The 27,603-nt window shown below is 52.2% G+C and overlaps 9 protein-coding genes across 9 annotated transcripts; 5 read left to right on the top strand and 4 right to left on the bottom strand.

The window, feature by feature from the left end:
- Positions 1–62: 62 nt before the first annotated feature.
- Positions 63–1,859, bottom strand: BO82DRAFT_180937 (HesA/MoeB/ThiF family protein). Its single transcript, XM_025630424.1, has 3 exons — positions 1,610–1,859; positions 1,286–1,499; positions 63–1,203 (listed from the first exon to the last, which is right to left on the bottom strand). The coding sequence occupies exons 1-3, from the start codon at positions 1,827–1,829 to the stop codon at positions 204–206; spliced, it is 1,434 nt and encodes a 477-aa protein (XP_025487568.1). The 5' UTR covers positions 1,830–1,859; the 3' UTR covers positions 63–203.
- A 751-nt stretch (positions 1,860–2,610) lies between these two features.
- BO82DRAFT_345098 (putative amidase) lies at positions 2,611–4,552 on the bottom strand (the record flags this gene model as incomplete). The annotated part of the gene is made up of 5 exons (XM_025633689.1): positions 2,611–3,634; positions 3,696–3,961; positions 4,021–4,088; positions 4,159–4,280; positions 4,370–4,552. The coding sequence occupies 5 exons, from the start codon at positions 4,550–4,552 to the stop codon at positions 2,648–2,650; spliced, it is 1,626 nt and encodes a 541-aa protein (XP_025487567.1). The 3' UTR covers positions 2,611–2,647.
- A 646-nt stretch (positions 4,553–5,198) lies between these two features.
- On the bottom strand, positions 5,199–7,123 carry BO82DRAFT_358328 (sugar porter family MFS transporter). The gene is made up of 3 exons (XM_025636258.1): positions 6,974–7,123; positions 5,779–6,917; positions 5,199–5,718 (listed from the first exon to the last, which is right to left on the bottom strand). The coding sequence occupies exons 1-3, from the start codon at positions 7,041–7,043 to the stop codon at positions 5,371–5,373; spliced, it is 1,557 nt and encodes a 518-aa protein (XP_025487566.1). The 5' UTR covers positions 7,044–7,123; the 3' UTR covers positions 5,199–5,370.
- Positions 7,124–11,154: 4,031 nt separating this feature from the next.
- On the top strand, positions 11,155–14,191 carry BO82DRAFT_423841 (alpha-1,2-mannosidase family protein). The gene is made up of 5 exons (XM_025640269.1): positions 11,155–11,447; positions 11,532–12,073; positions 12,135–12,568; positions 12,624–13,390; positions 13,448–14,191. Exons 1-5 carry the CDS (start codon positions 11,362–11,364, stop codon positions 13,902–13,904), a joined length of 2,286 nt encoding a protein of 761 aa, XP_025487565.1. The 5' UTR covers positions 11,155–11,361; the 3' UTR covers positions 13,905–14,191.
- Positions 14,192–14,502: 311 nt separating this feature from the next.
- BO82DRAFT_358327 (uncharacterized protein) lies at positions 14,503–15,547 on the top strand. The gene is made up of 2 exons (XM_025636257.1): positions 14,503–14,807; positions 14,857–15,547. Exon 2 carries the CDS (start codon positions 14,912–14,914, stop codon positions 15,368–15,370), a length of 459 nt encoding a protein of 152 aa, XP_025487564.1. The 5' UTR covers positions 14,503–14,807; positions 14,857–14,911; the 3' UTR covers positions 15,371–15,547.
- Positions 15,548–16,517: 970 nt separating this feature from the next.
- On the top strand, positions 16,518–17,414 carry BO82DRAFT_423838 (uncharacterized protein; the record flags this gene model as incomplete). Its single annotated transcript, XM_025640268.1, has 1 exon — positions 16,518–17,414. The coding sequence occupies one exon, from the start codon at positions 16,518–16,520 to the stop codon at positions 17,412–17,414; it is 897 nt and encodes a 298-aa protein (XP_025487563.1).
- Positions 17,415–18,759: 1,345 nt separating this feature from the next.
- rhgB (putative extracellular rhamnogalacturonase) lies at positions 18,760–20,863 on the top strand. Its single transcript, XM_025632693.1, has 4 exons — positions 18,760–19,498; positions 19,552–19,590; positions 19,647–19,848; positions 19,914–20,863. The coding sequence occupies exons 1-4, from the start codon at positions 18,863–18,865 to the stop codon at positions 20,681–20,683; spliced, it is 1,647 nt and encodes a 548-aa protein (XP_025487562.1). The 5' UTR covers positions 18,760–18,862; the 3' UTR covers positions 20,684–20,863.
- Positions 20,864–21,318: 455 nt separating this feature from the next.
- Positions 21,319–24,389, top strand: BO82DRAFT_358325 (1,4-alpha-glucan branching enzyme GLC3). Its single transcript, XM_025636256.1, has 8 exons — positions 21,319–21,553; positions 21,615–21,739; positions 21,892–21,991; positions 22,053–22,165; positions 22,234–22,925; positions 22,980–23,315; positions 23,406–24,036; positions 24,141–24,389. The coding sequence occupies exons 1-8, from the start codon at positions 21,520–21,522 to the stop codon at positions 24,165–24,167; spliced, it is 2,058 nt and encodes a 685-aa protein (XP_025487561.1). The 5' UTR covers positions 21,319–21,519; the 3' UTR covers positions 24,168–24,389.
- Positions 24,390–24,528: 139 nt separating this feature from the next.
- BO82DRAFT_386656 (F1F0 ATP synthase subunit beta) lies at positions 24,529–27,191 on the bottom strand (the record flags this gene model as incomplete). Its single annotated transcript, XM_025638259.1, has 7 exons — positions 24,529–25,095; positions 25,155–26,004; positions 26,063–26,379; positions 26,514–26,556; positions 26,626–26,711; positions 26,870–27,036; positions 27,181–27,191. The coding sequence occupies 7 exons, from the start codon at positions 27,189–27,191 to the stop codon at positions 25,013–25,015; spliced, it is 1,557 nt and encodes a 518-aa protein (XP_025487560.1). The 3' UTR covers positions 24,529–25,012.
- Positions 27,192–27,603: the final 412 nt, after the last annotated feature.

Here is a 27,603-nt window from a genome sequence, read left to right as displayed (position 1 = left end):
GAGAATGTATGGACTAATCTTGTCTTGTTGGTGCTTTCGCCTGTGGGGTGTTTGTAGTTGCAGTGTCTCGATTGGTAGACTGACTCGTTTCAATCTGACGTCCTTGGATCTTCTTCTTGTGAAGGCCAGAACAATCATTACATCTTCTGATGTAATTCAATCCTTGGAGTCATAGAAGGAAGGTCCGTCCATCGAGATGTGGTCTAATACTCAGGCCACTCAGGGTCCAGCTGTTCCCTCCACGAGCGGAAGCCTCCGCGAATATCGACAACCTTCCGTCGTCCTTCACGATCCAGTCCTAGTTCCTTCAATTTCTTCACGACAATCTGGGAATCGTTGCCCATGCGACACACCACGTAGATCGGGTCCGTCGAGTCCGCAGCAGCAAGCTCCGCCGGCATCCACGCTGGGAGTTGGGCCGCGGTGTCGTCGCCCTTGCTGGTAGAAGATGCCAGGATCGTGGAGATCGGGATATTGATACTGTTCTCGAGATTACAGATGTCGAACTGCACCTTCTCGCGCACGTCAATCATCGTCGGTTGCTTGCCCTCGTCCGTAGCCGACGACTGAGGGTGCAGCTCCCGATACTCCAGCGGCGAAACACGTTCCTCCGGCGCGAGTAGCATCTCCGGATCGGCACTGCCGCAGAAGAAGACATAATCCGTGGAGCCGGAACGCACCGTATCCAGGGTTACAGTCGCCTCTGCAGAGCATACCGCGCAGTTGGCACGGCGGGAGCGCAGCTTGATCGATCGGAACAGAGGCGTAGAGTACGCGGAGAAGATATGTAGCGACGGAGGGCTGGGAGGCTGGGTGTCGTCGGCCGTAATCACCTTGATAGCTTCCAGAGCCTGCAGGACGCCCATCGTGCCAACCACGGGACCCAGTATGCCTCCATCCGCGCAGCTGGTGACGGTGTTCGCTGGCGGGGGTCGGGGAAACACGCAGCGATAGCACGGTCCGCCGGTTTTGTCGCCCGCCGGCCGAGGCGGGTTGTTCAGCACCATCAGTTGTCCTTCCGTCCTCAGGGCGGATGCTGAAACCAACGGCTTACCCAGTAGCACAGCCGTATCGGAGATCAGGTACCGAGTCGCGGGGTTATCCGTACAGTCGAGTACGATATCGTAGTCTTTGAAGATATCCGCTGCAGCGTCGGGTGCTAGATGCTCTCGATGGGCGATATACCTGGAATGAGGGTTCAATCTAGCAAGAAGCAAAACATGATGTGTCAGTCAACCGTTGTGAATCAAGATCGTGGCAGAGCGGATACAGGGGCGAAGCTCACTCCTGGAGATACTCAATGGCACTGTCCACCTTCAACTTCCCCACGTTTCGGCTGCGATGCAGAACCTGGCGGTGCAAGTTTGACGACTCAACGGTGTCCCCATCCACCAATCCTAGTGTACCCACGCCAGCTCCAGCAAGATACATCGCTGCCGGGCATCCCAGTCCACCTGCGCCGACAATTAGGACTTTCGCCGATCGGAGTCTCAATTGACCTGTCGCACAGCGCCTCAAAGTCAGCCACATGCACCTCAAATATTTCAGATCGAACATCGTTGAGTGAACTTAGAGGAAAAGAGTGGCGAGAAAAAAAGAGTACACATACCCTGTAGTCCCAGCTGCGGCACAATCATCTGCCTCCCATAACGCCGGTACTCCTCAGCGAGAAGTGGCCATCGGCTTGCCTTCGTGTCAGTATGCTGACTCTGTGAGTCGAGTGCCGCTTGCTCTGCGATCTGAAGCTCGCGTTTCAGACCGGCGAGCTGCGCCTCCGTGGCAGCTATTTGCGCGCGCAGTGATGCGCAGGTCTGTTCGAGGTCCTCCATCAAGTAAAACTGCAAGAGGAGCAATCAAAGTTATGGATTGCTGTGCAGCCGAGGCACTCAGCCAGCCCGCAGACTTGATCTTATCAGCCATACGGGCTAAACCGGATTGGGTGGTAGCGGCTCGGTCGGCCAAAGCTGGAGAACCACGGACGAAACTCGGTGGGTGGAAACTGTTCATTTCTTGACCGCCCCAAACCGGCAGAAAAGTGGTTAAAACAGCCGGAGAAAACCCGGCGGCCAAACTGTTCTTTTTTTGACCGCCCCTGGCTCCCTGTGGCAGAAAATGCTGTCTGCCTTAAGGCAGTTTAATTTCTCCTTAAGTATTGTATGCCATGGAGGAGGAGATGAACGAACCTGGAAATGTGTATTAGAGGCCTTCGGCACTCATGGCTAGCTAGCTATATCACTACGATGTTTAATATTTGAGGAACACTGTCAATTCTAGGTAGCGCTTTTATTCCTTCTCATCGAGTTTACAGTTCCCCTCCTGCCTGAGGCGTCTACTTGCCCGGGTATCGGCTGCGCACCGCAACGCTGGGAATAACATCCAATCTTGGAAAAAGCTACTTGTGGCCTAAAAACATGCGTGCTCCGGCCTTATAGCTTAATACTCATGCACTAGGCCATTGTTAAGCTTCCTGAGCTAAGCATTGTCAGATTGGCTCGCAAGGTCACTGATGACCACCTGCCAGTTACTTGAATTATCCAAGTGCGAACTGTTACATCATTAAAATCAGACCTAAGCATTCTTGAAAAAGGGCAGTGCTCAAATTGACAGACTGGCAAGTTACTATGGGAAATAGACACTCTTAACTGGCTCAAAAGAGCGGCTCAATGTACCGTTCAAGTCGATCGCGAACCAGCGTCCGCTGCTCAAATGCATAAGCCATACCTATCAACGCCTCTTCACTCCACTTGGGTCCCAAAAAGCTGACGCCAAGAGGGATCCCAGGCGCCTGCTCGATCAGATCTCCACGCGCATTTGCTCGGACCGCTGTTCCGTTCGGAAACGCCCCCATCGGCACGGTAATTACTGGCGTCCCAATTATGGCAGGGATATCAGAGGCCAGGTGAGTGGGCAGGATGACAGCATCGAGCTCATGTCGTCTCAGTGCTCCCAATAACCCCCCTTCATCACCAAATTGCAAGTTATCTTGATACAATGACCAGAAACCGGGAGAGGTGTTGTTCATCCCTGCCGCAATAACTTGATCCCAGATCCCCGTGTCACGAGATGGATATTCCTCTGGTGGACTGTGCTGAGTATAACGGCGAATGTCTGCAACGCTGTGGAGCTGGTTCGGGTTGCCGGTCATGCTTGACAGGTAGGTGGCAATATTGGAAGTGAAATCAGCGGCCACTACCAAAGCTGGGATAGAGCTGACGGAGAAGTCACTGTACGCTGTGTAATTTGTCTCATCGATGACAGCCGCACCAGCACCTGCAATGACGGAGACTGCCTCTTCGAAGACCGGGAGCATGGAGGCATCGGACGGCTCGAAATAAGCGATGACATTCCGTGGAATACCGATGCGCTTCCCCTGCAGCCCGGATAATTTGCAGGCATCCACATAATTGGGCAGGTAGTCGGCAAAGGGCGCGGCTAGCGTATAGTTATCCATGGAATCTGGGCCAGCAATAGCTTGCAACAGCATGGCAGCGTCTTTGACTGTCTTGGCCAGAGGTCCAACGGTATCCTGGCGCTCACTGATGGGGATGACCATGTATCGTGATGTAAGACCGACGGTGGGCTTGATACCGACGATGTTGCTCTTCTCAGCGGGAAGGAGAATGCTGCCACTAGTCTGTCAGAACGAAAAGCAATTAGCTCACGGCAAGCCATCAGATCGATAGTCGCCAGCTTACCTCTGTACCCAGAGCAAAAGTGACCAGTCCCAGGTCAGTGGCAACAGCGCTCCCACTCGAACTTCCGCTCGGATCCTGCCCAGGATAGTAGGCCGCATACGTCTGGCCCCGTCTGGCATTCCACCCATTGGATGAATTTAACGAGCGGAAATTGGCCCATTCTGACACGCTGCTCTTGCCTAGGATGATGAGCCCCTGTTCCCTGAGCTTAGTCACCACAGTGGCTTCAGCAGGAAGCTTGGATCCGAGGAGAGCATAAGATCCGCCTATGAAGAAGTCAGCCTTCAGTCACTCCAACCCACCCAACAAGACCAATTCGCCGTACCTGTATTATTGAGTTGATCCCCCGTTCCGATCAGATCTTTAATCAGAATCGGCAGCCCATGAAGAGGCCTGCGCCCATACCCAACATGAGTTAACAGCCCAATTCTAAACTCCGAGTGCCCAGGGATAATCAACTCACCCACGAACTTGCCCTCTACTTCGCTCACTGTCAAGAGCTGCTGCAATACTGAGTGCCTCATCATTCAGCTCCAGAACGGCATTCGTCTTAGAATTGACCTCATGGATCCGGAGCGTGTACGCCTAAAAGGCATTCCCAGTTAGCGAGGCCTTCAATTTTCAAAATTCGACTTTGGGGAAAGCCAAGGTTTGAGGGACACACGCACCTTGACCAATTCCACACTGGTAAAGCAACTCTTGTTGAGGCCCTCTTGCAGGTCATCCACCGTAGCGTCGATCAAGGAAGGAAGGTCGCATTCCGGCCGGACATTGCTTGACAATTCTCCGTGCTCCGGAAGCAGGATACGGCAAGCATAAGGAAAAGCCACGAGGGGCAAGAGCTGCCAGAGATGCATGGTTGCTAATGAGGTGTAAGGCAAGTAGAGCAGGTCGAAGCCCCACAAATGACGCGGCGCCGAATCGCTATGTTCGAAGCGAGCTATCCCGGATGTGGAGTGGTGAAGAGAGGGAGAGAAGGGAATAGCTCATATATGACCTGTAGATTATAGGGGGATGGGATGGATGTACAGTACAGTACCCCGTGTGCTGCGAAGGGAAGCCTCTACCGCTCCTGCCTGCACTCCTCAGGTGTCGGTACGATGACTTACTAGTCAAGGTCAATGAACGAGTGGCTTTGCTGCACGGTCTTGCTTCTCCAGAATCTATCAGGGAAGGAACGGAAATAGTACTCAAGGAGTGTGGAAAGACACCGGCGACACCAGAGTTGAGATGCCAAGCCTATGCAAGGACGGATTGCTGCAGAAACATGAGTAATCACGGGTGACCTGGAGAGACACGAGCAAGAAAAGCTTCTCATATTACATATATCAAGTAGACTTTTTGAGTGTTTCTTCTATTGAGGCCCTCGTTTGGACTACGACGAGCCCGTATGAAACAGGGGGGAGTCTCTGCTATGATGTCTCGGAACAGTCTGACCAAGAAAAGCAAAGAAACCTTACTGATGGAACGCTACGCTTGCTTGCTGGAATTGCTTGGGATAATCCAGATTTGTAAGTATAGGTATCCTCTATCAAGCTGCCAGCCCACGATCATGTAAACAGCCCCGATATTCTAAGTCTCTCTATAGCCTCTAATATCTATGTAAGGATCCAGCCCCCGCGGTAAAGTCATAATCGTATCCAGGGGAAAGAATCAAGCCACAAGACCTAGCCAGCTAGACCCTGTCTTGGCTGTTCCGCACACGAACAGTCTCCGCGTTCATGTCTTCGATGTGAGTGGCGCCTTGCTTGTGCATGGTGTGCTCTACCGCCTCTCGTCGTTCGTTCTCGTTGACCGCGCCGAAGAGAATGTCCATGTCCTCCAGGCTGCGACCCTTGGTCTCCTTGGCGAAGATGATGACAAAAATGCCTGCTCCAATGCAGAAAATGCCAAACATGAGGAAAGTCCTCCAGCCAAGGCTGTGAACAGCTTTGGGAGTGATCTCCGTCACCACAAAGCTCCAGAGCCACTGTGAGGTCGCTGCCAAACCGACGCCGTATGCACGTAGTCGTGTAGGGAAGATCTAGTCTCACATGTCAACTATGCCACTCTGAGATGCAGCAGAAACTCAGTAGGAACTTACCTCACTAACAACGACCCAACAGGTCGGACCCAGCGAAAAGGAGTAGCCGATGACGTAGAGGTAGATCATGACAACCATAGCAATGGAGGGCTGAGAGACACCACTGGCGTTCGTGTCGGGGGGATATGAGGCCAAGAGAGCCCCAAGGATGATCATCATACTAGCCATCCAGAAAGCGCCACCAATTAAACTGGGCTTGCGACCCCATCTATCGATACCAACGTATAAGAAAATGGCAGTGGCGACGACTTTCACTGTTCCATAGATACCGGTCGCAAAAAGAGAGGAACTCGTAGCACTGAGTCCGATAGTTTGGAAGATCTGCGAACTGTAGTACCCAATGGAGTTGGTTCCACTCCATTGCTGCCAGAACATGAGGCAGAAGGCAAAAGCAAAGCGCTTGAGGTTGCTGGGCACCAAGAACTCCTTGTAAGTCAGTCCTTCGGTGGCAGATGCCTCCTCCTCGACAGCTGCTCTGATCTCGGCCATTTCTTGCTGTACCGCGTCACTGTCAGGCGCCTCATTGCGAATGTAAGCCAGAGAGTCCAAAGCTTCCTCAAAGCGGCCCTTGCTGCTCAACCAGCGCGGCGACTCCTTGAGGAAGAAAAGCCCAATCAACATGAGGCCACCTGGAATGAGCTGAATCGCCACGGGAACACGCCATTGCTTGGTGCTGGGCTTGATATGCAAAGAAACGCCATAGTCGAGCCAGTAAGCGAATGTGCTTCCGATGACTAGGAATTCCTGGAACAATCCCGAGATCCGACCACGAATCCTCGCAGGACAGTTCTCGCTGACGAACACAGGTGTGATACTGGACATCCCCCCGATGCCCAAGCCAGCAATGACACGACCACCATAGATCTGGCCAATTGCATGCTTGGAGGCCACCTGAACGGCTGCTCCAATAAGGAAGATGAAGGTGAAAATCATGAGCGAATAGCGACGGCCCAGACGCTCATTGAGGGGAGCAGCAGCAATAGCACCAAAGAAGCAGCCCGCAGTCAGCAACGATACAACATTGGAGGACACTTGTGAGTTCTTGGCGGACGCGAAACCGGTTGTGTCAGTGGGAAGGCCGAAGTCGTTCTTGAAGCTGTCAAGGGCAAGGACACTACCCATCACACCAGTGTCGAAGCCTAGCACACGCGAAGGTCAGTCAAAGCCAGGTTTAAAGAGACAGGAGAGTACGGACCGAACAGGAGCGAGCCTGAATAGGCCACCGCCGTGAGGACATAGATACGATAGTTCTTGAAGAGGCCCATTTTGATGGTCACTTTCTGTTTGTAGGTTGTGAGTTGATGGGTGAATCCTGGCAACACAAGACACAGGCCCTTCCCTCTCAGAACTCTCAAGAAAAGTCCGGGAAATCTCAACCAGAGGTGGTCTGGCTATATAGGGCCATGCTGCCCAGACTGACTAAGACAGAGGATCCGCATAGCTAAATAAGCGTCATGCAGCCGAGCCAAGCAGGTATAGTGTGTCGGGGGGGCGAGTTGAGGGGTGACGGAGAAGAATGAGCATCGGCGTAGTGGACGAAAGCTGCAAGTGGGCAGAACCGACCCCAACTCCTCCCCGCACCATCTACTTGATCGAGCAATTCCGGGGGATTGTGGGTACATCCGGAGAAATTGTGCGGAGGTGATAGCGGGATTTTCCGTCCACTGATGAGTCTCGCTTGCACGCGCTAGAGTGCCACCACCAGAATTTGTTCGACTCGTTCAGCTTCCCCAGCTGCACCTCCAGGGTAATATCATGCCACAAACCAGGCATGCACCCGCCGTCTGCCGACCAGTGTGCATCCATGATGACACTCAATCACCAGGATATTTGGTCCACACCCTGACCTCGGAGAGGGGTAAGAAGAGACTACCTCGTTGATCCTAGCCGAGTGACGCAGAAGTCGGTGTACTCTCCAGAGTTGGAGGCTTATCATTGCTCTTTCATTGGATCAACTCCGACTAGGGCCCTTATATACGAGCCGAGTCTTCTCTCGAACGTATGAGATTCATAATCAATTTATCCGGTTCTGGGTTTACCGGTGAGCTGCGAGGGAAAGGCCCTGGAGGGCGAAGGTGGCTGAAAGCTTGGCATTATTGCAAGGTAGTCACAGGCTGGAATTGATGATGTGCGAATTTAATTGAGTTTCCTTTCACGCCCAGTGGCTTGAAGCAAGCCACGTTTGATGTGGTGAAGAGTTGCGATGCCTAATCGCGAGCCGAGTTTGACCACGTCAAGGATTGGATCCGGCTTGCCGGTGATTTCGTAATTGCCAGACCAGAAAGTTTCCGGTCCTCCGAATATCTGATTGACGCCTCGTTATCTGTTGGAATGTGTTTTGGGAGGCAAAAGCTCCATGTTTTTGGTGAGATTGGTTGTCAGACGGCCCTTGCCACAACCAAGCAGAATCGGTTGCATAATCGCTAGCCGCGACGCTTTGGCCCACAGAAGTCGTCTTTGGGTGTAATATGCGAGCACGAAGATGTGCTATCAGACGGCCAGGTTGATTGTGTGGGTGGGAGTGCGCCTGGGCTCAGATCGGATTGAGCAATCGCGCCGTGTCACTTCGAGAATTCTGTGAAAGTCTCATTATCATCTATTCTAGATCGCTTCGAGATCGTTGTTGTAAAGCAATTCTACCATATGGCTTCAGACTGCCAGCGTCGTACTTCTCGAAGAGCGAGGAGCCGAAGAGATCCCATTGGGGCATGTCTGTGAAGATGCTTGCTTAGAAATATCTGGACTGGAGGATAACATGTCAGAATCATCTTCTAGAAGCGTACATTGACATGATGGGGTAGCTGTGCCCTTCGTATGTGTCAGAAAGGTGATTTCTCAACTACCGCGGATCAGGAAAGCGAGTCTGCTTTGCATGATGGTGCGTACGGAGTACGGAGTACGGTGTATTGCCCTTTCCCCTTCTCAGGTTTCCCTCTTTCTCGACTTTCGTCCTCTTCCATTCCTACCGCTTTCTTCCCTCCAATATACTTTGCCCAACTCGTATAGTACAGAGTACATTCACATGTCCTTCTTGCTTCAGAGGATCTTCCTGCAAACGTGCCCCTCTCACGAATTCAAATTTGTGTGGAGTATGAGAGAAAGACACATTTACTGATGCCAATTACCATGCAACACTCTGGCCAGCTAGACATTTATCCATCTAATACACTGTTTGCGAAAAACCTCGACCAAGAGCTTACGAGTATGGAGCCAGATAAGGACAGGTAATCCCGCTCTCTTCATCATTAGATGACAGTACCTGAAGCTAATGCGTGAATGTCAACAACAGAAATTACGGAGCCGACGATGCTTGCAAGAAAGACAACTACCATGCAAGATCACAATATCGTTATCACTGCATAGAATTCTCCGGACGATGACGATGACGACGAACTATCTCGGCTTCAAAACTTCATTAGCAATACAGGGAGGTTCTCCTGATCGTCTGCCGCCGAGGAGGGAAGCGCCCGCTTGAGCATCATATGGATGCATGCCAGCAGGAAAGTGCGATTGTTGCGTACACTTCACAGGGAGTCATAGGGCTGCCCTGGCTCGGAGCACTGGCATCTAGCAGCCACTGTGGCTGAGATTAAATTAGGTGTATTCGGGCGCTGTCATATCCCACCGACTGCTCATTCGGCGGGAGAAGAGCTGGGGTAACGAGATCAACTGTCCTCCAGATGCTGAGATGAAAAGAGAGGAAGTCAGGTGGTAATGTAGTATATGGTAGGTCCGTTGAACTCTCTTCTAGAATACTGATCGAATCAATTATGTTAGCAAACGTAGAGGCACATATCAAATCAGAGAGGCTCCAAAACTACTACATCAACAGCCTAACAAGCGGGACGGAATCTTGCTGCCAACAATATATATATTCATTGGCCTCTTACTAACACGGCAAAGTCATAATACCAGCGAGCATTTTCCCTCTTCGCTACAACAGCCTTGCTATGAATATTTCCATCATACAGCAGCAGCCGTCAGCACAGTGATGTAGTTCCTATGACCAGCTTCTCATGCATTGAGACATTCTACAAGAATCACGCCTGCAAGTCTACCTCGGGTACTACCGGCTTGGTGCCAGCATCGCGGGATCTCTTCTTAGTCAGAATTTACATAATCACCATAGAGACTCATCTTCCCCCTGACCGGGAGTCACCGAAGCATGTGGCCGAATCATTGGCCCAGAAAACCAAACAAACAGTCAACTCTCCCGTCGGATGAACACAAAACCACGGGACAGAACTGGACGACCGGCCAGGCACAGGTCCTGATCATCTGCAAAGTTTGGTCCGAAGCGAATTATGAGTATAGTAGACTGACCGGGATCCCATGTGGTATCATAGGGGAAAAAATCCCATTATAGTCGACTCAGCACCGCACCCGAGCAAGGGCGGATGGTGATTTGGACTACCTAGTTAGACAAGGGACTGAAGGATGACTACATACGATAGTAAGGTTGGAAAACCTGAAGCAGGGAGTAACTTAAGGGAAAGGGACTCGAAAGGGAGAGCTGACTTACATTGGGCAGCCATTTAAAGACACTATAGTCGTACTTTAGTCTAGTCAAGGGTGAGGACGGGGCCATGTGCTTCTTTTTGGGCTATGACTGGCTCATCCGTGATCTTCCCACCCGGCGGGAGTCTTATTCTTGAGTCTTTTTGGCCCTAAAACTTATACTAGGTACCCTGAGCATTCATTTGGAAGAGGATCTGATATGAGAATTGGATCTGTATGGCTGATTTCTGCAGACTGAGGTGCACCTAATCATGTATTATAGGATTCCCATGTTTGATTTCCATTCATTCTGGGTTTTCGGCGCCCTTCCCCCCCCCCTTTCTATCCCTTGATAGACAGGACAGGACATACCAGCACAGTTTACAACAAAATAGTCAGGAATGTGTTCCTGACGTTCCTTTCTTCTCCGTCCGGTTTGCTATTGGCCATGATTGCCCTCACACTTGCTCTCAATGATGTACTATTGCAGTCTAGAAGCCTACCGTGTGATGAGCTCACATTCAGGGCCTGCCGTCCACCTTTGCAAGCACCCGATAGACTATGGATGCATGATTATATCTATAGTGCAGCAGTCCCTTGGTTTAGTCCCATTCTGCTGTCCCCCCTCCTTCCCCACACGGACACAGTGATGTCCTGCTCCTGACCAGTGAATGGGGCACTCTTATAAGGGACAGTCCAGAGTCGTTTGCTGGTGACCGCCGCATGTGCTGAATTCCAATGCACTCAGTGGATTAAGGATTAAACCCCCTCCCCATCACATCATCAAGTACTTGACCATGATCGACGCTTTCCTTCAAGGAACTCCAATCGTTACTGTCTATCCCGAATCTTTGCGTTCAATCCCCCGCCCTCGCGACTGTCTCTGATGTCAGTGCCTGTATCTTGACGAAGAGAAAGCTGGTCCGATGGACGACCAGAAAACCCGTTAGCTAGCTAGTACTACTACTAGCTGCGTCCACTCCTTTGTAGGATAAAATCCCGAGTCTTTCTTCCTAAGTGGGCAAAGAAATCGAAAACCCAAGACAATCTTTGTTGGCTGTCTGTTGCCCCTCAGTCACTTCGGCAATGGGCTGCTGGCACTCTCTTCTGATTTGGTCCGTGCTTGGACCGGTTGTGCGGTCTGCGAATTTGACTTCTCATGTAGATCTATTGTAAGTAGTCCGAGCTCTCGTACTGACCCCGCGTTGAGAGTCAAACGGAAGGAAGGGGAGACAGCTAATGGTGGTGTATTCCAGTTTGGGCACGCAGAATGGCGGCAACGACTTTCCTGGCGTTGCGCGTCCGTTTGGTATGGTGAAACTGGGTCCTGACCTCTACGTCTCCGGGACAGACGCCTACTCCGGCTACTTGCCCAATGGCGAGTTCTCCGGGTTTAGTATGATGCACGAACAAGGCACAGGCGGTGCACCCAAGTACGGCACAGTCTCGCAGCTGCCGCTCACAGGGCACATCACGAACCCGCTCTCCAACATCACCGTCGGCCGTACAGGCACGGACAAAGCAACGGTGGGCTATTACCAAGCCCAGACTTCCGAGGGGACGGTGGTGCAATTGAGTGCATCCGCTCACGCGGGAATCTATCGCTATACCTTCCCTCTGGGCTCCATGGCGAACGTTCTCATTGATGTTTCGCATGTCTTGCCGTCCTATAGAGGGATGGGACTGAGTCAGGGCTATAAAGGCGGCAACATCACTGTCTTCCCGGACGGGCACTATGAAGGTCATGGTGTCTATGATAATGGCTGGAACCGCTCACCTGACTGGTCGATCTATTTTTGTATGCCCACTCCCTCCTCCTTGCGTCAACAATCCTTGGAACAGAGCTCATAGAAGACCAGGTGGTTATTTCGATGCTGATCCTATCAGTAATCGAACCTATGTGGGGACAGATGCAGATGGAAGTGTTCGACAGAACAGCGGCTTCGCATCGTCTAGCTCAGGCTCGACTCGAGTTGGGGCGGTGTACACATTCCAGGACACCTCTGTGATATCACGAGTAGGAATATCTTGGATTAGCACTGAACAGGCCTGCAGGAACGTCAATGATGAGATACCCGAAGACAAAGAGTTTGCCTCTGTTGTTGCCGAAGCTCAAATGGAATGGGAGTCCAAGGTCTTGTCCAAGGTGACAACCAGCAACACCAATGAAACGACTCTCAAACTGCTGTATACATCGCTTTATTTCATGCACTTGATTCCGACTAACCAGACGGGCGAGAACCCTGGATGGTCGTCCTCAGAACCGTACTATCAGGACATTTTCACGTTTTGGGTGAGTATCTCCCTAGGTAGTCCGATACAGAAGTGCATCGCTCACACGGTTCAAGGATCTTTTCCGATGCTCAACTGCTCTCATGCAGATTCTGCAGCCAACTGCCTATGAGGAGCAAATACGGTCACTTATTGATATTTGGCGCTTTGAAGGCTACATGCCGGACGCTCGCTCTTCCAATTATAACGGGCGCTCTCAGGGAGGTTCAAATGCCGATAACATCCTTGCAGATGCTTATGTCAAGGGGGTACGTGGTGCCGTGAACTGGGAAGATGGATACAAGGCGATGGTCAAAGATGCGGAGGTGACCCCTGCCAATTCCCCGGTCGATCCCCAGGCTCCCGACTCCTCGACCAAGGAAGGACGAGGTGCGCTACCAGACTGGCTTCGCTTAGGGTTCATCACACCCAGATACTCCCGATCAGTCACACGGGCGGTGGAATATTCCTGTAATGACTTCGGTCTATACCAGGTAGCCTCGGGGTTGGGGAAGGAGGACGATGCGACGAAGTATCTGAACCGGTCGCGTAACTGGCGCAACCACTGGAATCCCGAGCAGACCTCGCTTGGGTTCTCTGGTTTTGTGGTTCCTCGCAATGAGACAGGTTTCATGGAGACCGATCCCTTGGGTGACAGTGGCTACTGGGACGATCCTTATTATGAGGCCAGTAGCTGGGCATACTCTTTGAATGCCATCCATGATATGGAGAAGATGATTGAGTGGATGGGAGGAAATGAAACCGTACAGAAGCGGCTTGACACCATGTTTACTGAAGGGGCCAGTGGTTCTAGCGGAATCATTTTCGATCCAACGAACGAACCGTAAGTCCTTGCCCTCAGATGAACATCATGGGAGAGCATACTGACTTAAGTGTTTAGCATGTTCAACGTCCCTTACCTATATCATTATATCGGCCGACAAGATCTGTCCGTTGCACGATCGCGCAGTGTCGCTACATCGTACTACGGTACGAGTGCGTCAGGCCTTCCTGGAAATAGCGACGCAGGTGCTATGCAGACTTGGATACTGTGGAACATGATTGGGCTGTACCCTATCACTGGGCAGTCTACTTTCCTGATCCATTCCCCTTGGTTTGAATCCCTTACCATCGATCTTGGAGAGGGAAAGACACTGGGCGTCACTGCCACTGGCGGTGACGGCAATGGCGGAGGCAATGTCTATGTGCAGTCGCTGAAGTTGAATGGGAAGGACTGGAAGAAGAACTGGCTGGCGTGGGAGGACATATTCGCTGAAGGTGGAACGCTGGACTTTGAACTTGGGCAGATGGCGAGTGGCTGGTTCACTGGCGAATTGCCCCCAAGTCCGGCTTCATAAATGCTGATAAAACCTTTTCATGAACATGATAGTAATATGTTTTTCTGATCGAATCAGGGCCGCTCTGAGCACAGCTTTGTTGGTGGTAGAGTTTGGACCAGAATGAGGCTGCGGTCAACACGAGTAATTCTCACCCAACCATCTACTCCGTCAGTAGACAAAGGACTTGACTAGAAATGGGTAAAGCAGGCGTTGCAGATTTGTTCTTAGTGTTATGGAGCAAAATCGTGACCCAGTGCAGACAATTGTAATCGTGTTGATCATCATCTTAATACGATCTGCCCCAGAGAAGCGGCCGGATGTGCTAGGAGGAGGCAGAGGAGGGAAAATGGTCGATCACCAGGTAGTTCTAGAAGATCGCCGAGTTAATCGGCAACTGTTCGGGACTTCGGAAACCCCTTAACCGGGCACCCTACACAAGCACGACCGAACTTGTAAGTAAATTGCGGCGTACATACGTACCAAGTATATATCAGGATATGTTGAATCACCTATTGTCTCGTGGATCTGTTGAAGGATTTGTTAATTTGACCAAATTTGTGAAGGGGACGTGTAAGTTAATGGGGTGCGAGTGGGAGCAGGGCCTATGGGTGGTTCCCATCTCAGGCTCCAAGGCATGAAAGCTACCTGGGTTAGCGCCTTCGAAACAAGCAACCTCACGCACGATCACCTCCAGTCCACTCCAGTCCACCACCCCAGAGCAGATCATAATTCCAATGCTTGATCAATGACGCCTTTTGGCTCCCCTGATAAACTATTGTTTACCCTTCCCCTGGGATGTGCTCCATTCCCAGAATCTGCAGCCCCTCCACGTGGTACTGCTCTTGCGCTTGTAACATGAAGAGCGCTCTCTGCCTGCCAACGTGCTCAACCTTGACCCAACTCTGTGTCAATCACTCTACAGTACAGCCCCCTGCTGGACCAGTCGACTACGTCTCTGATTTGCTGTCAGGCAACCACAGATTGAAAATACGCAACCGATACTTCTCACCACATAGCGGATCACAATGACGTTTCTAAAGAGCGTTAGCGAATATGAGCACGACATCCCCGTTCTCACCCTGATCGGCAGCTGCCGCAACTCCAGCCACTTCCCCTATCCTTCCCATAAGTTACTCAATACACGGCTCTGTGCTCCATTCTACGTACTGGGTACTGTATGGTGCGGAAGGCGAAACCTTAATCACGGTAGCGGCATGCCACTAGCAAAGTCAATCGTCCTCGAGATTCGAGCTGCATTTGCTGCCCTGGGAGGCTATATTTCCCTATTGTCGGGATGTGGAGACCACGGAGATGTTCGCAAGGACTGCTGCCGAGTTGACCTTGTCTTTGGATTGGTCACACAGCCGCTGACAGGCAAGGTCGATCATTTTGTAGACTATACGAGCACAATCCGTGGTTTCCTACCCTCGAGATCTCCACCTTCGTGGAGAAAGGGTTCTCAGGGACGGCTCGGCAGCTGCTAGGCTATTTCAGCTGGTTCAGAGACATGAATCGCATTTAAGCGTCTCTCTTGATTGGATTTTGGAAAGCAGGCTCCTAGCTCCCAGGGTCCATTCATTCTTGGCGCATAGAATACTGCATCGTCGTTTCCGTAGAAGAAAACGGTATACCAACTTACTTGCTAGATGCATATAGCTACATACATCCCAAGATGATGAATACGAATGAACTTCTGGCTGCAGTCGCTCGATTCAGAAACGTCTGCCGAGTTTGCATGGATTCTGTGCTCTTGCTACTTACTCAAATGTCCTAGGCTATTTCGGCTTCCTATCCGGCATCACAGCGTTTCGAGTTTCTAGCTTGAACTAAGAAAGGTATGTGTATCGTTCAAGCCAGTAGTATCTCAGCATCGCCTCGGAAAAGCTCCTTTGATCCGAAAGTGTGGCTTTCAGCCACTGCGTGGTGGGACAGTAAACAAAACGCAGATCACAATGGCAGTGGCGGGATTTGTTCCGAAGGCTGCATGCGATTTGAGTGAAGATCAGCGGGACCTCGCGAACTGTGATAATTGAGCAATCGACTTCATTTCGTACCTTGCTTGATGCTCACCACCAGCCGTATGTCGTGAGCTTTTCTGAAGCCCAGAGTTCATTTCACTGCTCACCTTTAACATTGTGTTTGGACGTCTTGAAATCATGACTATGCAAGCAAGAAGCAGCAAACGCAGGTCATGATATGTCTTCACTCGACTGTACCTGATGATCACAGGTAAAGTCCAAACGGTGTAAAGCCTGAGAGGGTAAACAGACTATGATCATCATTATCCTATGCCAATCCGTATCCACAATGAGGCAGCTCGTCATCTCCATTCTCTCGCTCTCCTGAGCAGAAGCTACAGGTTAGGCAATTGATGTCGATCCATCATCATCCCACACTCCTAGGCCCTCGTCAAAGCAGAGAGCCAGGGCAAGTGAATCGGGATCAATTGCCAATCCAGCTTTGGCATATAAAGACGGTCTTCACCACCAATTCTTCTCTTTTCTTTTTCTCATCCAGCAACGAATCATTCACTCTTTCTCGAAGTCCAACTTCCTGTCATTCCTTGTGAATACTTAATACCATAATCAACATACTTCTCTCTCTTTTTTTCCTATCACACATATCATCACAATGAAGGCTGCTTTCCTCACTGTTCTCGCCGCTCTGGCCACTTCCACCATCGCCGCCCCTGCCGGCAGCTTGACTGAGCTCACTCAGGTTACTAAGTCTCTCTCCTCTTCCGGCTCTTCTATCTCTAGCGGCGCTGTTGCTCCCTCTGCTGCTGCCGGCTCTGCTAGCGGCCATATCGTTCAGGACCTGAGCGGCAATGTCAAGCAGATCCTCACCGTTACTGGACCTGATGCCAAGCAGCTCCTCATCGAGCTGAGCCCTGATGTCACTGGTCTTCTTTCCAGCCTCGGCCTCCCCGGCGTCGGAGTCGCTGTTGGCAGCGTCGTTCAGTCTGCTTCTAGCCTCGGTGACCTGCTGACTGACCTCGCTCAACCCCTTGAGGGTCTGCTCACCGTTGTCGGTCAGGATGGCGGCGCTCTCCTCATTCAGCTCGACCCCTCCGTTACCGCTCTTGTCTCCAGCCTTGGCCTGCCTGGCGTCGGTACCCCAGTCGGAACCGTTGTCGGTACTCTGGGTCAGAACCTGAAGCGCTCCAACGGCGAGGTTGTCCAGGATCTTGCCCCCCAGGTTAAGAACGTTCTTGAGGTCACCGGCCCTAACGCCAAGCGCCTTCTCGTTCAGCTTAGCCCCTCTGTCGCTTCCCTCGTCGCCAATCTCGGTCTCCCCGGTGTTGGAACCTCGGTTGGCAGCATCGTCAAGACTGCTGGCAACATTGGTGACCTTCTCAAGGATCTCAGCACCCCCGTCGAGCAGCTCCTCACCGTTGTTGGTCAGGATGGCTCCTATCTCCTCATCCAGCTGTCTCCTGAAGTTGCTGGCCTCGTCAGTAACCTCGGACTTCCTGGTGTTGGCACTTCGGTCGGCGCTGTTGTCGGCACTGTCGGCGACAATCTGTAAATGGTGAGTGTTGCTGGCTCCGCAAGTATGGGGAAAGAAATTGAACGAGACTAACACATCTCTTACTTTGCTTAGGGGACCATGCTTGGTGGACACCACGACATCATTGAACTTGTTCCAGATACCCTTTTTCATTCGATAACGTCGGTGTGATGGCCCGATGGGTGACCGACCATGTATAGCAACGAGCAAGCTACAGTGTATCTATTCCATTCTGGTGTATCTTTGCGAGCCTGCCGGCGTGTCGGTTTTGCATATATTGGGAGAACCCCCAGACTATATAGATTTAATCTAATTTTACGAATTACTGTGATTCCCACCGCGTCTGTCGCACACTTCACGGCGTATCTAGCTACACCGCCGATCTGTTTCGGGGATTGAGGCGGACGTCTGAACGATGGAGCTCGACAGCCCTAAGGAGGTTTGACCACTTTGGCTGACCCGGAACAGACACGAATTATCCATCCTCCGCGATCCTGCATAGTGATCAGTGACCAGGAGAGTAAGTTCTGACGAGCAGTTCGGCCCCTGAGCAACGTCCAGCCTCCAATGACCATCGGAGGAATGGGTGTGGATTTTGCAAGTTGTTATTGGGGTAGGGCTAAATGGCTCTGGTGTTTCAGGTGAGCGGGCCATCCATCCATCGGCCACTGCGATTCTTCCCGGCTTCGGCAACTAGCAACTTGCCTTTTCCCCCTTCCATGCTCAACTCTCATCTCATCGTTTCACTACCACTACTACTCTTGCTCCATCTTGTTATAACTTCTTCAATGTACATCACAAATAAACACGTTAGATACGTTCGATTTGTTCAAAACTAGGAGAACACGGTGCTTTGAACTCCGTATCTGAAGACAATCTGAAGCTCAAGCCATGCTGATTTACCCGACGTCAACCCGCGCCCACGAGGGGGGATTTAATCTGTTTGAGGCAGGGACCAGAGCCTGCTCGCCATACTCCAAATCTAGGACCTGGCTCTCCATAGTGGCTCCGTGAACTCCATCGCGCCAAGTGTATGGCCGACGCTGATGGTTTTAAGTTGGTCCAGGTTTTGCCTAGTTGGGCAAGCTGCCCCGTTGTGTGCTGTCAAGAATAGCATTACTCGATCGATGGGGGAGTAGTCTATCGACTAACGACGACCGAGATGTCTCCTGTTTCTTGGCTTCCACTCTCCACGCGACTTAAAGAAGAATCGTTAGCGGCTGCAAGGCGGTTAGCTCAAACGGCAAGCCGCTGTCGGCAAATGGCCGCTACGGTGGAATGCTTTCTGATATAAAGAAGGAGGCAAAGGCTCACTGACGTGGACTCGGTGATACATCCTCTCACTTTCCTTTCTTTTCATGTACACTCTTTGAAAGACGTCTCTATCACACTCTTTTCGGTGTCATTTTTTTTTTTTGTTTCTTTCGTTCCTTTTCGCTTCTCTATCGCCAAATCGGCACGGCACCATGCTTGTCGACCAACTCTCTCTTTTTGCCGCCGTGGGCCTGGCGCCCCTTCTCGCTGCTGCGCAGTTGAGCGGCTCTGTTGGACCTTTGACCTCGGCCAGTACCAAGGCTGCCACCAAAACCTGTAATGTTCTCGATTACGGAGCCAAGGCGGACAAATCCACCGATCTGGGCACTCCCTTGGCCTCTGCCTTTGCCGACTGCAAGACGGGCGGCTTGGTCTACATCCCCGAGGGTGACTATGCGATGTCCACCTGGGTCAAACTGGCCGGAGGTTCAGCCTGGGCCTTGCAGCTGGACGGTACCATTTACCGTGACAGCACGGAGGGCGGAAACATGATCATGATCGAGCACACCAGCGACTTTGAGCTCTTCAGCAGCAACTCTAAGGGTGCCATCCAGGGTCTGGGCTACGAGCTACACAAGGATAACAACTACTCCGGCCCACGCCTGCTGCGCGTGTGGGATACGACGGATTTCTCGGTTCACGATATCATTCTGGTCGATTCGCCTGCTTTCCATTTCTCGATCGATACTTGCACCAATGGTGAAGTCTACAACATGGCCATTCGTGGTGGTAACCACGGTGGTCTTGATGGCATTGACGTGTGGAGTGACAACATCTGGATCCACGATGTGAGTATATCGTCCAGTTTCGCAAACTGACTGAGGCTAATGGCGACATATAGGTCGAAGTGACGAACAAGGATGAGTGCGTCACGATCAAGGTATGACCCCATGTCTTATATCATATCAAAGATAAAAATCCTCACGAGACCTGCAGAGCCCGGCACACAACATCCTGGTCGAGAACATCTACTGCAACTGGAGTGGTGGCTGCGGTATGGGCTCCTTCGGAACCGATACCAACGTCACCGATATCACCTACCGCAACATCTACACCTGGAACTCGAACAACATGATGATGATCAAGAGCAATGGCGGAAGTGGGTTCATCGAGAACGTTGTCCTTGAGAACTTCATTGGTATGCCTCAAGACGCTGCCTCACTGACTACGAAAACGAGTGTTAACCATAATTTCGCTAACTAGGTCACGGTAACGCCTACTCCCTCGATATCGACAGTGCGTGGGCCAGTATGAGCACTGTGGAGGGCGATGGAATCCAGATGAGCAACTTCACGATCAAGAACTGGAAGGGCACTGAAGAATACGGTTTGACCCGTGGACCCATCAAGATGATCTGCCCTACCGGTGCTCCTTGCTACGATATCACCATTGAGGATTTCGCCATGTGGACTGAGAAGGGCAGCGTGCAGTGGTACTCCTGCCAGAGTGCCTATGGATCTGGATTCTGTCTGAAAGACAGTGACGACCACGCCGCCTATTCCGCTTCCACCACCACTGTGAGCTCGGCTCCCTCGGGCTACTCCGCCACCACGATGGCCGGCGATCTGACTGCGGCCTTCGACACTACCCTTTCTATTCCTATCCCTACCATCCCCACTTCCTTCTACCCTGGCGCTACTCCCTACAGCGCCCTGATGTCCTTGTCCTCTTCTGGCGCTAGCCACGGTACCCCTGCGACCAGCGCAGCTCGTGCTACTAGCTCGGCTACCAGCTCGGCTACCAGCGTTGTGAAGTCTTCTTCGTCCTCCACCTCGGAGTACGTCGCGGCCACCAGTGCTGCTGAGTTTGTTGCCACCACCGCTGTGAGCAGCGCTCAAGAACAGATTACCAGTGCCCCCAGCTCGTCCAGCTCGTCCAGCTCCTCTAGCAAGCATCACCAGGGGGGTCAGTGGCAGCAGGGACAGGGATGGGGCCAGTCTCGGGAGGAGGGTGTGGGTGGCTGCAACGCTTAGGATGTTAGATCGATTTCTAACTTCTGCTGTGAAATGAGGTTAGCAGCCTGGTTGCACAGCAATTGTCCCGAAAAAGTTGACAGGGAGGGAGAATCTGCAGTAGTCAAGTGTCTCTGCAAGTCTGTCCCACTTAGTATAATCTAACACATAGCATTAAAAAAAATCAATTGAATTGTCTCGCGACCCTGTTTGGTGTGCTGCTGCTGCTTGCTGCATGCGGGAAGTGGTTCCAGCCGGTGCCTGGATGTAACCTTATCGCCCCTGAGCTTGGACATGGATCTTGACACTGAGCCAGTTCACATCTCAACATAATCGAGTAGTGTGACTGCTTCCAACAATTTAATATTGATTCGATAAAGGGAAAAGAGCAGAGTCCTTTTCTTTTCTTTTAAAGATAAAAATTAGCCCACCTGCCGACCGACGGGAAAGTGCCAGGGCTTACAGCAAGCGGGGGTGATGTCACTGTCACCCGCAACTCCGAAGCAGGAATGAATCCCGCACTAGACTCTGTACAGATGAGGGAAGAAGGGAGCTTTGGCCTCGACCGTCCTTAGATTGTTTGCTGCTTGCTGCCACCCCCGCATGTGCTCTTGGAGCTACCCTCCTCCCCTCCTCCCCTCCTCAACGCTCTTTCGCCTCCCCCTCCCACCCTCTGTCTTCCTTGTCTTTTTTTCTTTTTCTTTTTCTTTCTCTTTCCAGCACTGCCTTCCCATCCGATCTAAACCTTCCCAACTCTTTTCAACCTTCTCAGGCTTAGGGCTGGACGCTGTTCGTTTGGCTTTACTTCAGTTCGGTTTCTCCATCCGAAGCATCACCACATCTCTCTAACCCTTCCAATGGCATCGGATTCAGCACCCGCAGATGGCACCGGTGAGTGAAACTCCCTTCATAATCTGAAGCATGCTGATCGTTGCTCACCTTTCTGATTCAGGTGTCATCAAGCTCGACCCATGGCTCGAGCCGCACCGTGACGCCCTCAAACGTAGATTCGAGTTTGTCGAGCATTGGGTCAAAACGATCAATGACCATGAGGGTGGCTTGGAGAAGTTCAGCAGGGTACTTTCTTGATTTTATTTTCTCCGTCAAACACCATATCCCGCGAGCTGATCGCGAGTCCGATCGAAATACCTTACCTTATTCTACTAATCATCTCCGATCGTCCCGCATTCCACTGACACTGACCAAAACCATCGGGTGAAAACCGATAGGGCTATGAGAAATTCGGCCTCAATGTCGCCGAGAACGGGGATATTATCTACAGGGAGTGGGCGCCCGGAGCCGTCGAAGCTCAATTAGTCGGCGAATTCAGTACGTCTAGGTGCTATTCCCTGAGATTCATGGAAGCGAATTACTGAACAATGGGGGGCAGACAACTGGGACATCAAGGCAAATCCGATGAAGCAGAATGACTTTGGCATTTGGGAGGTCATAGTACCGGCTAAGGATGGCGCACCAGCCATCCCGCACGATAGTAAGATCAAGGTGCGGCTGAACCAGGACCCTCCCCCGGTGATGTTATTGCACGATAAGGCTGATGTCTCGCATCGCAGATCACGATGGTCACACGCGGTGGGGAGCGAATCTACCGTATACCCGCCTGGATCAAGCGCGTCGTACAAGATCTGACCGTATCCCCGACCTACGAGTCGGTGTTCTGGAACCCTCCCGAGGCCGAGCGGTATCACTTCAAGCACCAACGTCCGACCAAGCCCGAGAGTCTGCGCATCTACGAGGCGCACGTCGGGATCTCCTCCCCGGAGACCAAGGTGGCAACCTACAAGGAGTTCACCACGAACATGCTGCCTCGGATCAAGTATCTGGGCTACAATGCCATCCAGCTCATGGCCATCATGGAGCACGCGTACTACGCCAGCTTCGGCTACCAGGTCAACAGCTTCTTCGCGGCAAGCAGTCGCTACGGCCCGCCGGAAGACTTGAAAGAGCTGGTCGATACCGCACACAGCCTGGGTCTCGTGGTGCTTCTGGATGTGGTGCACAGTCACGCTTCTAAGAACGTGCTGGATGGTCTGAACATGTTTGACGGCACGGACCACCTATACTTCCATTCTGGAGGGAAAGGCCAGCATGATCTGTGGGACAGTCGTCTGTTCAACTACGGACACCATGAGGTGCTGCGCTTCCTCTTGAGTAACCTGCGGTTCTGGATGGAGGAGTATGGCTTTGATGGATTCCGGTTCGATGGTGTTACCAGCATGCTGTATACGCATCACGGTATTGGAACGTGCGTCCACCCCCAACCACTCCATTCGCAATACATGGACTAACTTAAAACAAGTGGGTTCTCTGGCGGTTATCACGAGTACTTTGGGCCCGCCGTCGACGACGAGGGTGTCATGTACCTGACTCTTGCTAACGAGATGCTCCACAACATCTACCCCAACTGCATCACGGTAGCCGAGGATGTATCGGGCATGCCAGCCTTGTGTCTACCTCACTCGTTGGGTGGAGTTGGCTTTGACTACCGTCTCGCCATGGCCATTCCCGACATGTACATCAAGCTCCTGAAAGAGAAGTCCGATGACCAATGGGACATTGGCAACCTGGCTTTCACCCTTACCAACCGCCGCCACGGCGAGAAAACTATTGCCTATGCTGAGAGCCACGATCAAGCGTGAGTCTGCCACCTCTGTACCACTGAAACATCCTTCATTCAATCCTCCTCCCACGAGCAGCTCCACTAATGCATCTGGCTCCAAACCAGTCTCGTGGGCGACAAGACCCTCATGATGTGGCTCTGCGACAAGGAGATGTACACGCACATGTCCATCCTCACCGAACTGACCCCAATCATCGAACGCGGGATGTCCCTGCACAAGCTGCTCCGCCTAGTCACCCACGCCCTCGGCGGCGAGGGGTACCTCAACTTCGAGGGCAACGAATTCGGCCACCCGGAGTGGCTCGACTTTCCCCGCGCGGGCAACAACAACTCGTTCTGGTACGCCCGGCGTCAACTCAACCTGACCGAGGACCACCTGCTGCGCTACCAATTCCTGAACGAGTTCGACCGCGCCATGCAGCTCACCGAGGACAAGTACGGCTGGCTGCACGCGTCGCAGGCGTACGTCAGCCTCAAGCACGAGGGCGACAAGGTCCTCGTGTTCGAGCGTGCCGGCCTCCTCTGGATCTTCAACTTCCACCCCACCAACAGCTTCACGGACTACCGGGTCGGCGTCGACCAGGCCGGCACCTACCGCATCGTGCTGGACAGCGACGACAAGGCCTTCGGCGGCTTCGGCCGCAACGACAAGGAGACGCGCTTCTTCACCACCGACTTCGAGTGGAACGGCCGCCGCAACTACCTACAGGTTTATATTCCCACGCGGTCCGCCTTGGTAAGCTTGCTAGCCCTTCTGTCCTTGCCCCATTTCCAACCCACCGCTCAACTCTTTACTTCCTGGTGTATTCCTGGATGCTAACAAAACTCGATTAAATACAGGTCCTCGCACTAGAAGAGACCCTCTAGCAGCCTAGTTGGTCCCTGCTCTCCCAACACGCCTCCCCAAAGGAAACGTCCCCGGCAGCTGGCACCTCCTGATCTAATACCTTTCTATCTATCGATTTTCCTAGCTATCGATTTTCCTAGCGATTGACAAACGAACCCTTTGTTCTCGATTGTTTATCTTGTTTAGTTACTCGTGTTGATATAATAGCCAAGAAGCAAGCAATGCAATAGACTGAAGTATGACTTTGCTATTGTAGATGATCAAGTACAAGAGAGGGAGGAGAGAGGGGCTGCCGCGCCCAGCGGCACTGGAGACTGGCGAGGAAAAACTAAGGGAATCATGACCCAAGGCTTCCCAGCTGCATATAGTGTCCCCACTTGGGTCAAAGCTGATACCTAGAAAGATGGGGTAAGAGATGGAGTAGCTCACAGCTGGGGTGCTTACTATCATTGATTACAGAGTATGGGGAATTAGACCGGGACAACAAGCTATGTGGCAGTGGTTAAGCGTCATAGAGATGATTACCATGCTAACTACGCGCTGACAGATAACCCCAACAAAAGAAAAGAGTACAATTGTCACAGCCCGGCGGGTATGAGGCTGATGGTGGTCATTTTAACTTACTTACATGAGCACGTAGTGTAACACAAGCCGGGAAGTCTCCATCCCGGCTTTGGGATGAGGGATTGCCTCCAAGTGCTCCTGCTTCCTTGATGAATCGTTGGACTTTGATCAAAATCCTTTCTCTCATAACTCCCTTTTCTCAATTCGAGTACTGTACAGGCATCGATGGAAACCGGATCATGGAAGAAAGGTAGTCCATATCTAACATAAAAGAAAAGGGCGCTTAAAAACAATATTACATTTAGGCCTTGTTCTCGAGCTCGGCCAAGATCTTCTCACCCTTGGCACGGGCAGACTCGAAGTCACCAACCATGTAGAAAGCAGCTGGAAAATACGTCAGCAAAGATTCAATCATCAAAACAGGGAACGAAGATCCAACTTACCCTCAGGAAGGTCATCACCCTCTCCGCCGATGATAGCCTTGAAACTGCGGATAGTGTCCTTGAGGTCGACCAGCTTACCCTCGATACCAGTGAAGACCTGGGCGACGGTGAAGGGCTGGGACAGGAAACGCTGGAGCTTACGGGCACGCTCGACGGTAAGCTTGTCAGCCTCAGACAGTTCGTCCATACCCAGAATGGCAATGATATCCTGGAGGGACTTGTACTCCTGGAGCATCTGCTGGACACGGGTGGCGGTGTCGTAGTGGTCCTGACCGACAATACGGGGGTCGAGCATACGGGACTTGGAGTCGAGAGGGTCGACGGCAGGGTAGATACCCAACTCAGAGATACCACGGGACAAGACAGTGGTGGCGTCCAAGTGAGCGAAGGTGGTGGCGGGGGCAGGGTCAGTCAAATCGTCAGCGGGCACGTAGACGGCCTGGACGGAGGTAATGGAACCCTTGGTGGTGGTGGTAATACGCTCCTGCATACCACCCATGTCGACGGCCAGAGTGGGCTGGTAACCGACGGCAGAGGGGATACGACCCAGAAGGGCAGACACCTCAGAACCGGCCTGGGTGAAACGGAAAATGTTGTCAATGAAGAGCAGCACATCCTGACCCTCCTCGTCACGGAAGTACTCGGCGATGGTCAGACCGGTAAGGGCGACACGGGCACGGGCACCTGGGGGCTCGTTCATCTGACCGAACACAAGGGCGACCTTGGATTCACCCTCGAGCTGGATGACACCGGTCTCCTGCATTTCGTGGTACAGATCGTTACCCTCACGAGTACGCTCACCGACACCGGTGAAGACGGAGTAACCACCGTGAGCCTTGGCGATGTTGTTCTGCAAGGTGGATTAGTCCCCGTTGACTGGCGAGATTCGAGGCCAGACAATAACTTACGATCAACTCCTGGATGAAGACGGTCTTACCGACACCGGCACCACCGAAGAGACCAATCTTACCACCACGGGCGTAGGGGGCAAGGAGATCGACGACCTTGATACCAGTGACGAGAATCTCGGCAGTGGTGGACTGCTCAGTGAAGGCAGGGGCCTCAGTGTGGATGGGACGGAACTTGTCGGCCTTGATGGGACCACGCTCGTCAATGGGGTCACCAGTGACGTTGACGATACGGCCGAGAGTGCCAGGGCCGACGGGGATGGTGATGGGAGCACCAGTGTCATGGGCGGCAGCACCACGGGTCAGACCCTCGGTACCTGGAAACAGACGCGTTAGGGTACCAGCACGACAGTTGTTGACACCGAAACCACGCATTGGAAGGGATAACGACGGAGGAGGCCGGGTGTCGAGATCTCTCCATGGTGGCTGGTGTAGGGTAGGTGAAGCTTACCGTCCATGGCAATAGTACGAACGACATTCTCACCCAAGTGTTGCTGATGCTGGGGTTAGCTATCCAAGCTTTGATGTAATGTCGAGCTGAAAGGTAGTGGTGGTGGACATACAGCAACCTCAAGCACGAGCTTCTGGCCGTTGTTCTCGGTCTCAATGGCGTTGAGAATGGCGGGGAGCTTCTCGCCGTCGAACTTAACTGTAGTCGAGAGTCAGATATGGTAATCTTTGATGGCCATTGAGTCGTTTTTGATGGAATTGGGGATGGTATCGCGGTCGGAAAAGATTTTCGCGTAGCCGCCGGCAGGGTTTTTTTTTTTCGGCAGGCGGGAAGGCAGGGAGCAGAGTTGAACATACCGTCAACGACGGCACCGATGACCTGGTGAATCTTGCCAACGGAGGCAGCCTCAGTGCTGGCCAGACGGGCAAGGGAGGGAAGACCGTTGGTCTTGGGCTGGAAAGCGCGACGGGCAACGGGGGTAGGCCGAGCAAAAGCAGCCCTCCCGAAGGTCCGGGCAAGACCGCTGGGGGAGAAGAACAAGCCAAGGTTAGTTCAAAGTTCTTTGATCAATCAAAGGAAGAACAACAATATGAAAAAGAAAAGTAATAGTGGGGGATGGGGGGAAGGTTTAAGCTGGGGGATATGGATAGGGTCTGGAGTAGTATACCTCTTGAACATGATGATGGTGTTGAAGAGCGAAATGGGTATAGAGGGAGGTCAAAGGGGAGGATGGGGGAAGGGAAAAGAGAGAGGGAAAGAGAGGAAAAGGGAAGGGAAGAGGTTGAGAGAGGAGGTCAGGTTCAGTTGAGGTGGAACCTACGCTTGGCCGAGTGTGTCCGGCTTAGCCTTTCCGGGGCGGTTTTGCCGACGATCCCGTGATGTACCGAGCAACGCGCTGTTGTGTGTGTTTTCTGGCCAGTTGTACAGTACAGTGTGTATTGGACCGGTATTGTTACTTACCTACTTACCTACTTGCCTCCCATGCATGCATGCATGCATGCATGCAGTAGAGACGGCAAAGGAGCTCCGATGTATACTATACACGAAGGTACCGAGTACAATGTACCTTAAGTTACCTGGTCCATTCAGG

This window comes from Aspergillus uvarum (assembly GCF_003184745.1).
Source record: "Aspergillus uvarum CBS 121591 unplaced genomic scaffold BO82scaffold_69, whole genome shotgun sequence".
In the NCBI taxonomy this organism is placed as follows: Eukaryota; Fungi; Ascomycota; class Eurotiomycetes; order Eurotiales; family Aspergillaceae; genus Aspergillus; species Aspergillus uvarum.
Note: the sequence above shows the minus strand (reverse complement) of the source record. Positions and strands in the feature narration are given on the sequence as shown.

Bases quoted from the DNA above. Each gene is read 5' to 3' on its own strand.
- BO82DRAFT_423841 (XM_025640269.1), top strand. From the start codon at position 11,362: ATGGGCTGCTGGCACTCTCTTCTGATTTGGTCCGTGCTTGGACCGGTT. The intron at 11,448-11,531 runs GTAAGTAGTCCG...GGTGTATTCCAG, and splicing joins ACTTCTCATGTAGATCTATT to TTTGGGCACGCAGAATGGCG. The intron at 12,074-12,134 runs GTATGCCCACTC...ATAGAAGACCAG, and splicing joins TGACTGGTCGATCTATTTTT to GTGGTTATTTCGATGCTGAT.
- BO82DRAFT_358327 (XM_025636257.1), top strand. From the start codon at position 14,912: ATGACGTTTCTAAAGAGCGTTAGCGAATATGAGCACGACATCCCCGTT.
- BO82DRAFT_358325 (XM_025636256.1), top strand. From the start codon at position 21,520: ATGGCATCGGATTCAGCACCCGCAGATGGCACCG. The intron at 21,740-21,891 runs GTACTTTCTTGA...GAAAACCGATAG, and splicing joins GCTTGGAGAAGTTCAGCAGG to GGCTATGAGAAATTCGGCCT. The intron at 22,166-22,233 runs GTGCGGCTGAAC...CTCGCATCGCAG, and splicing joins CGCACGATAGTAAGATCAAG to ATCACGATGGTCACACGCGG.
- rhgB (XM_025632693.1), top strand. From the start codon at position 18,863: ATGCTTGTCGACCAACTCTCTCTTTTTGCCGCCGTGGGCCTGGCGCCC. The intron at 19,499-19,551 runs GTGAGTATATCG...GGCGACATATAG, and splicing joins ACAACATCTGGATCCACGAT to GTCGAAGTGACGAACAAGGA. The intron at 19,849-19,913 runs GTATGCCTCAAG...TTCGCTAACTAG, and splicing joins TGTCCTTGAGAACTTCATTG to GTCACGGTAACGCCTACTCC.
- BO82DRAFT_180937 (XM_025630424.1), bottom strand. From the start codon at position 1,829: ATGGAGGACCTCGAACAGACCTGCGCATCACTGCGCGCGCAAATAGCT. The intron at 1,500-1,609 runs GTATGTGTACTC...GCTGTGCGACAG, and splicing joins GCCGCAGCTGGGACTACAGG to GTCAATTGAGACTCCGATCG. The intron at 1,204-1,285 runs GTGAGCTTCGCC...GCTTCTTGCTAG, and splicing joins GCCATTGAGTATCTCCAGGA to ATTGAACCCTCATTCCAGGT.
- BO82DRAFT_358328 (XM_025636258.1), bottom strand. From the start codon at position 7,043: ATGGGCCTCTTCAAGAACTATCGTATCTATGTCCTCACGGCGGTGGCC. The intron at 6,918-6,973 runs GTCCGTACTCTC...CGCGTGTGCTAG, and splicing joins TTCAGGCTCGCTCCTGTTCG to GCTTCGACACTGGTGTGATG. The intron at 5,719-5,778 runs GTAAGTTCCTAC...ATGTGAGACTAG, and splicing joins GTTGGGTCGTTGTTAGTGAG to ATCTTCCCTACACGACTACG.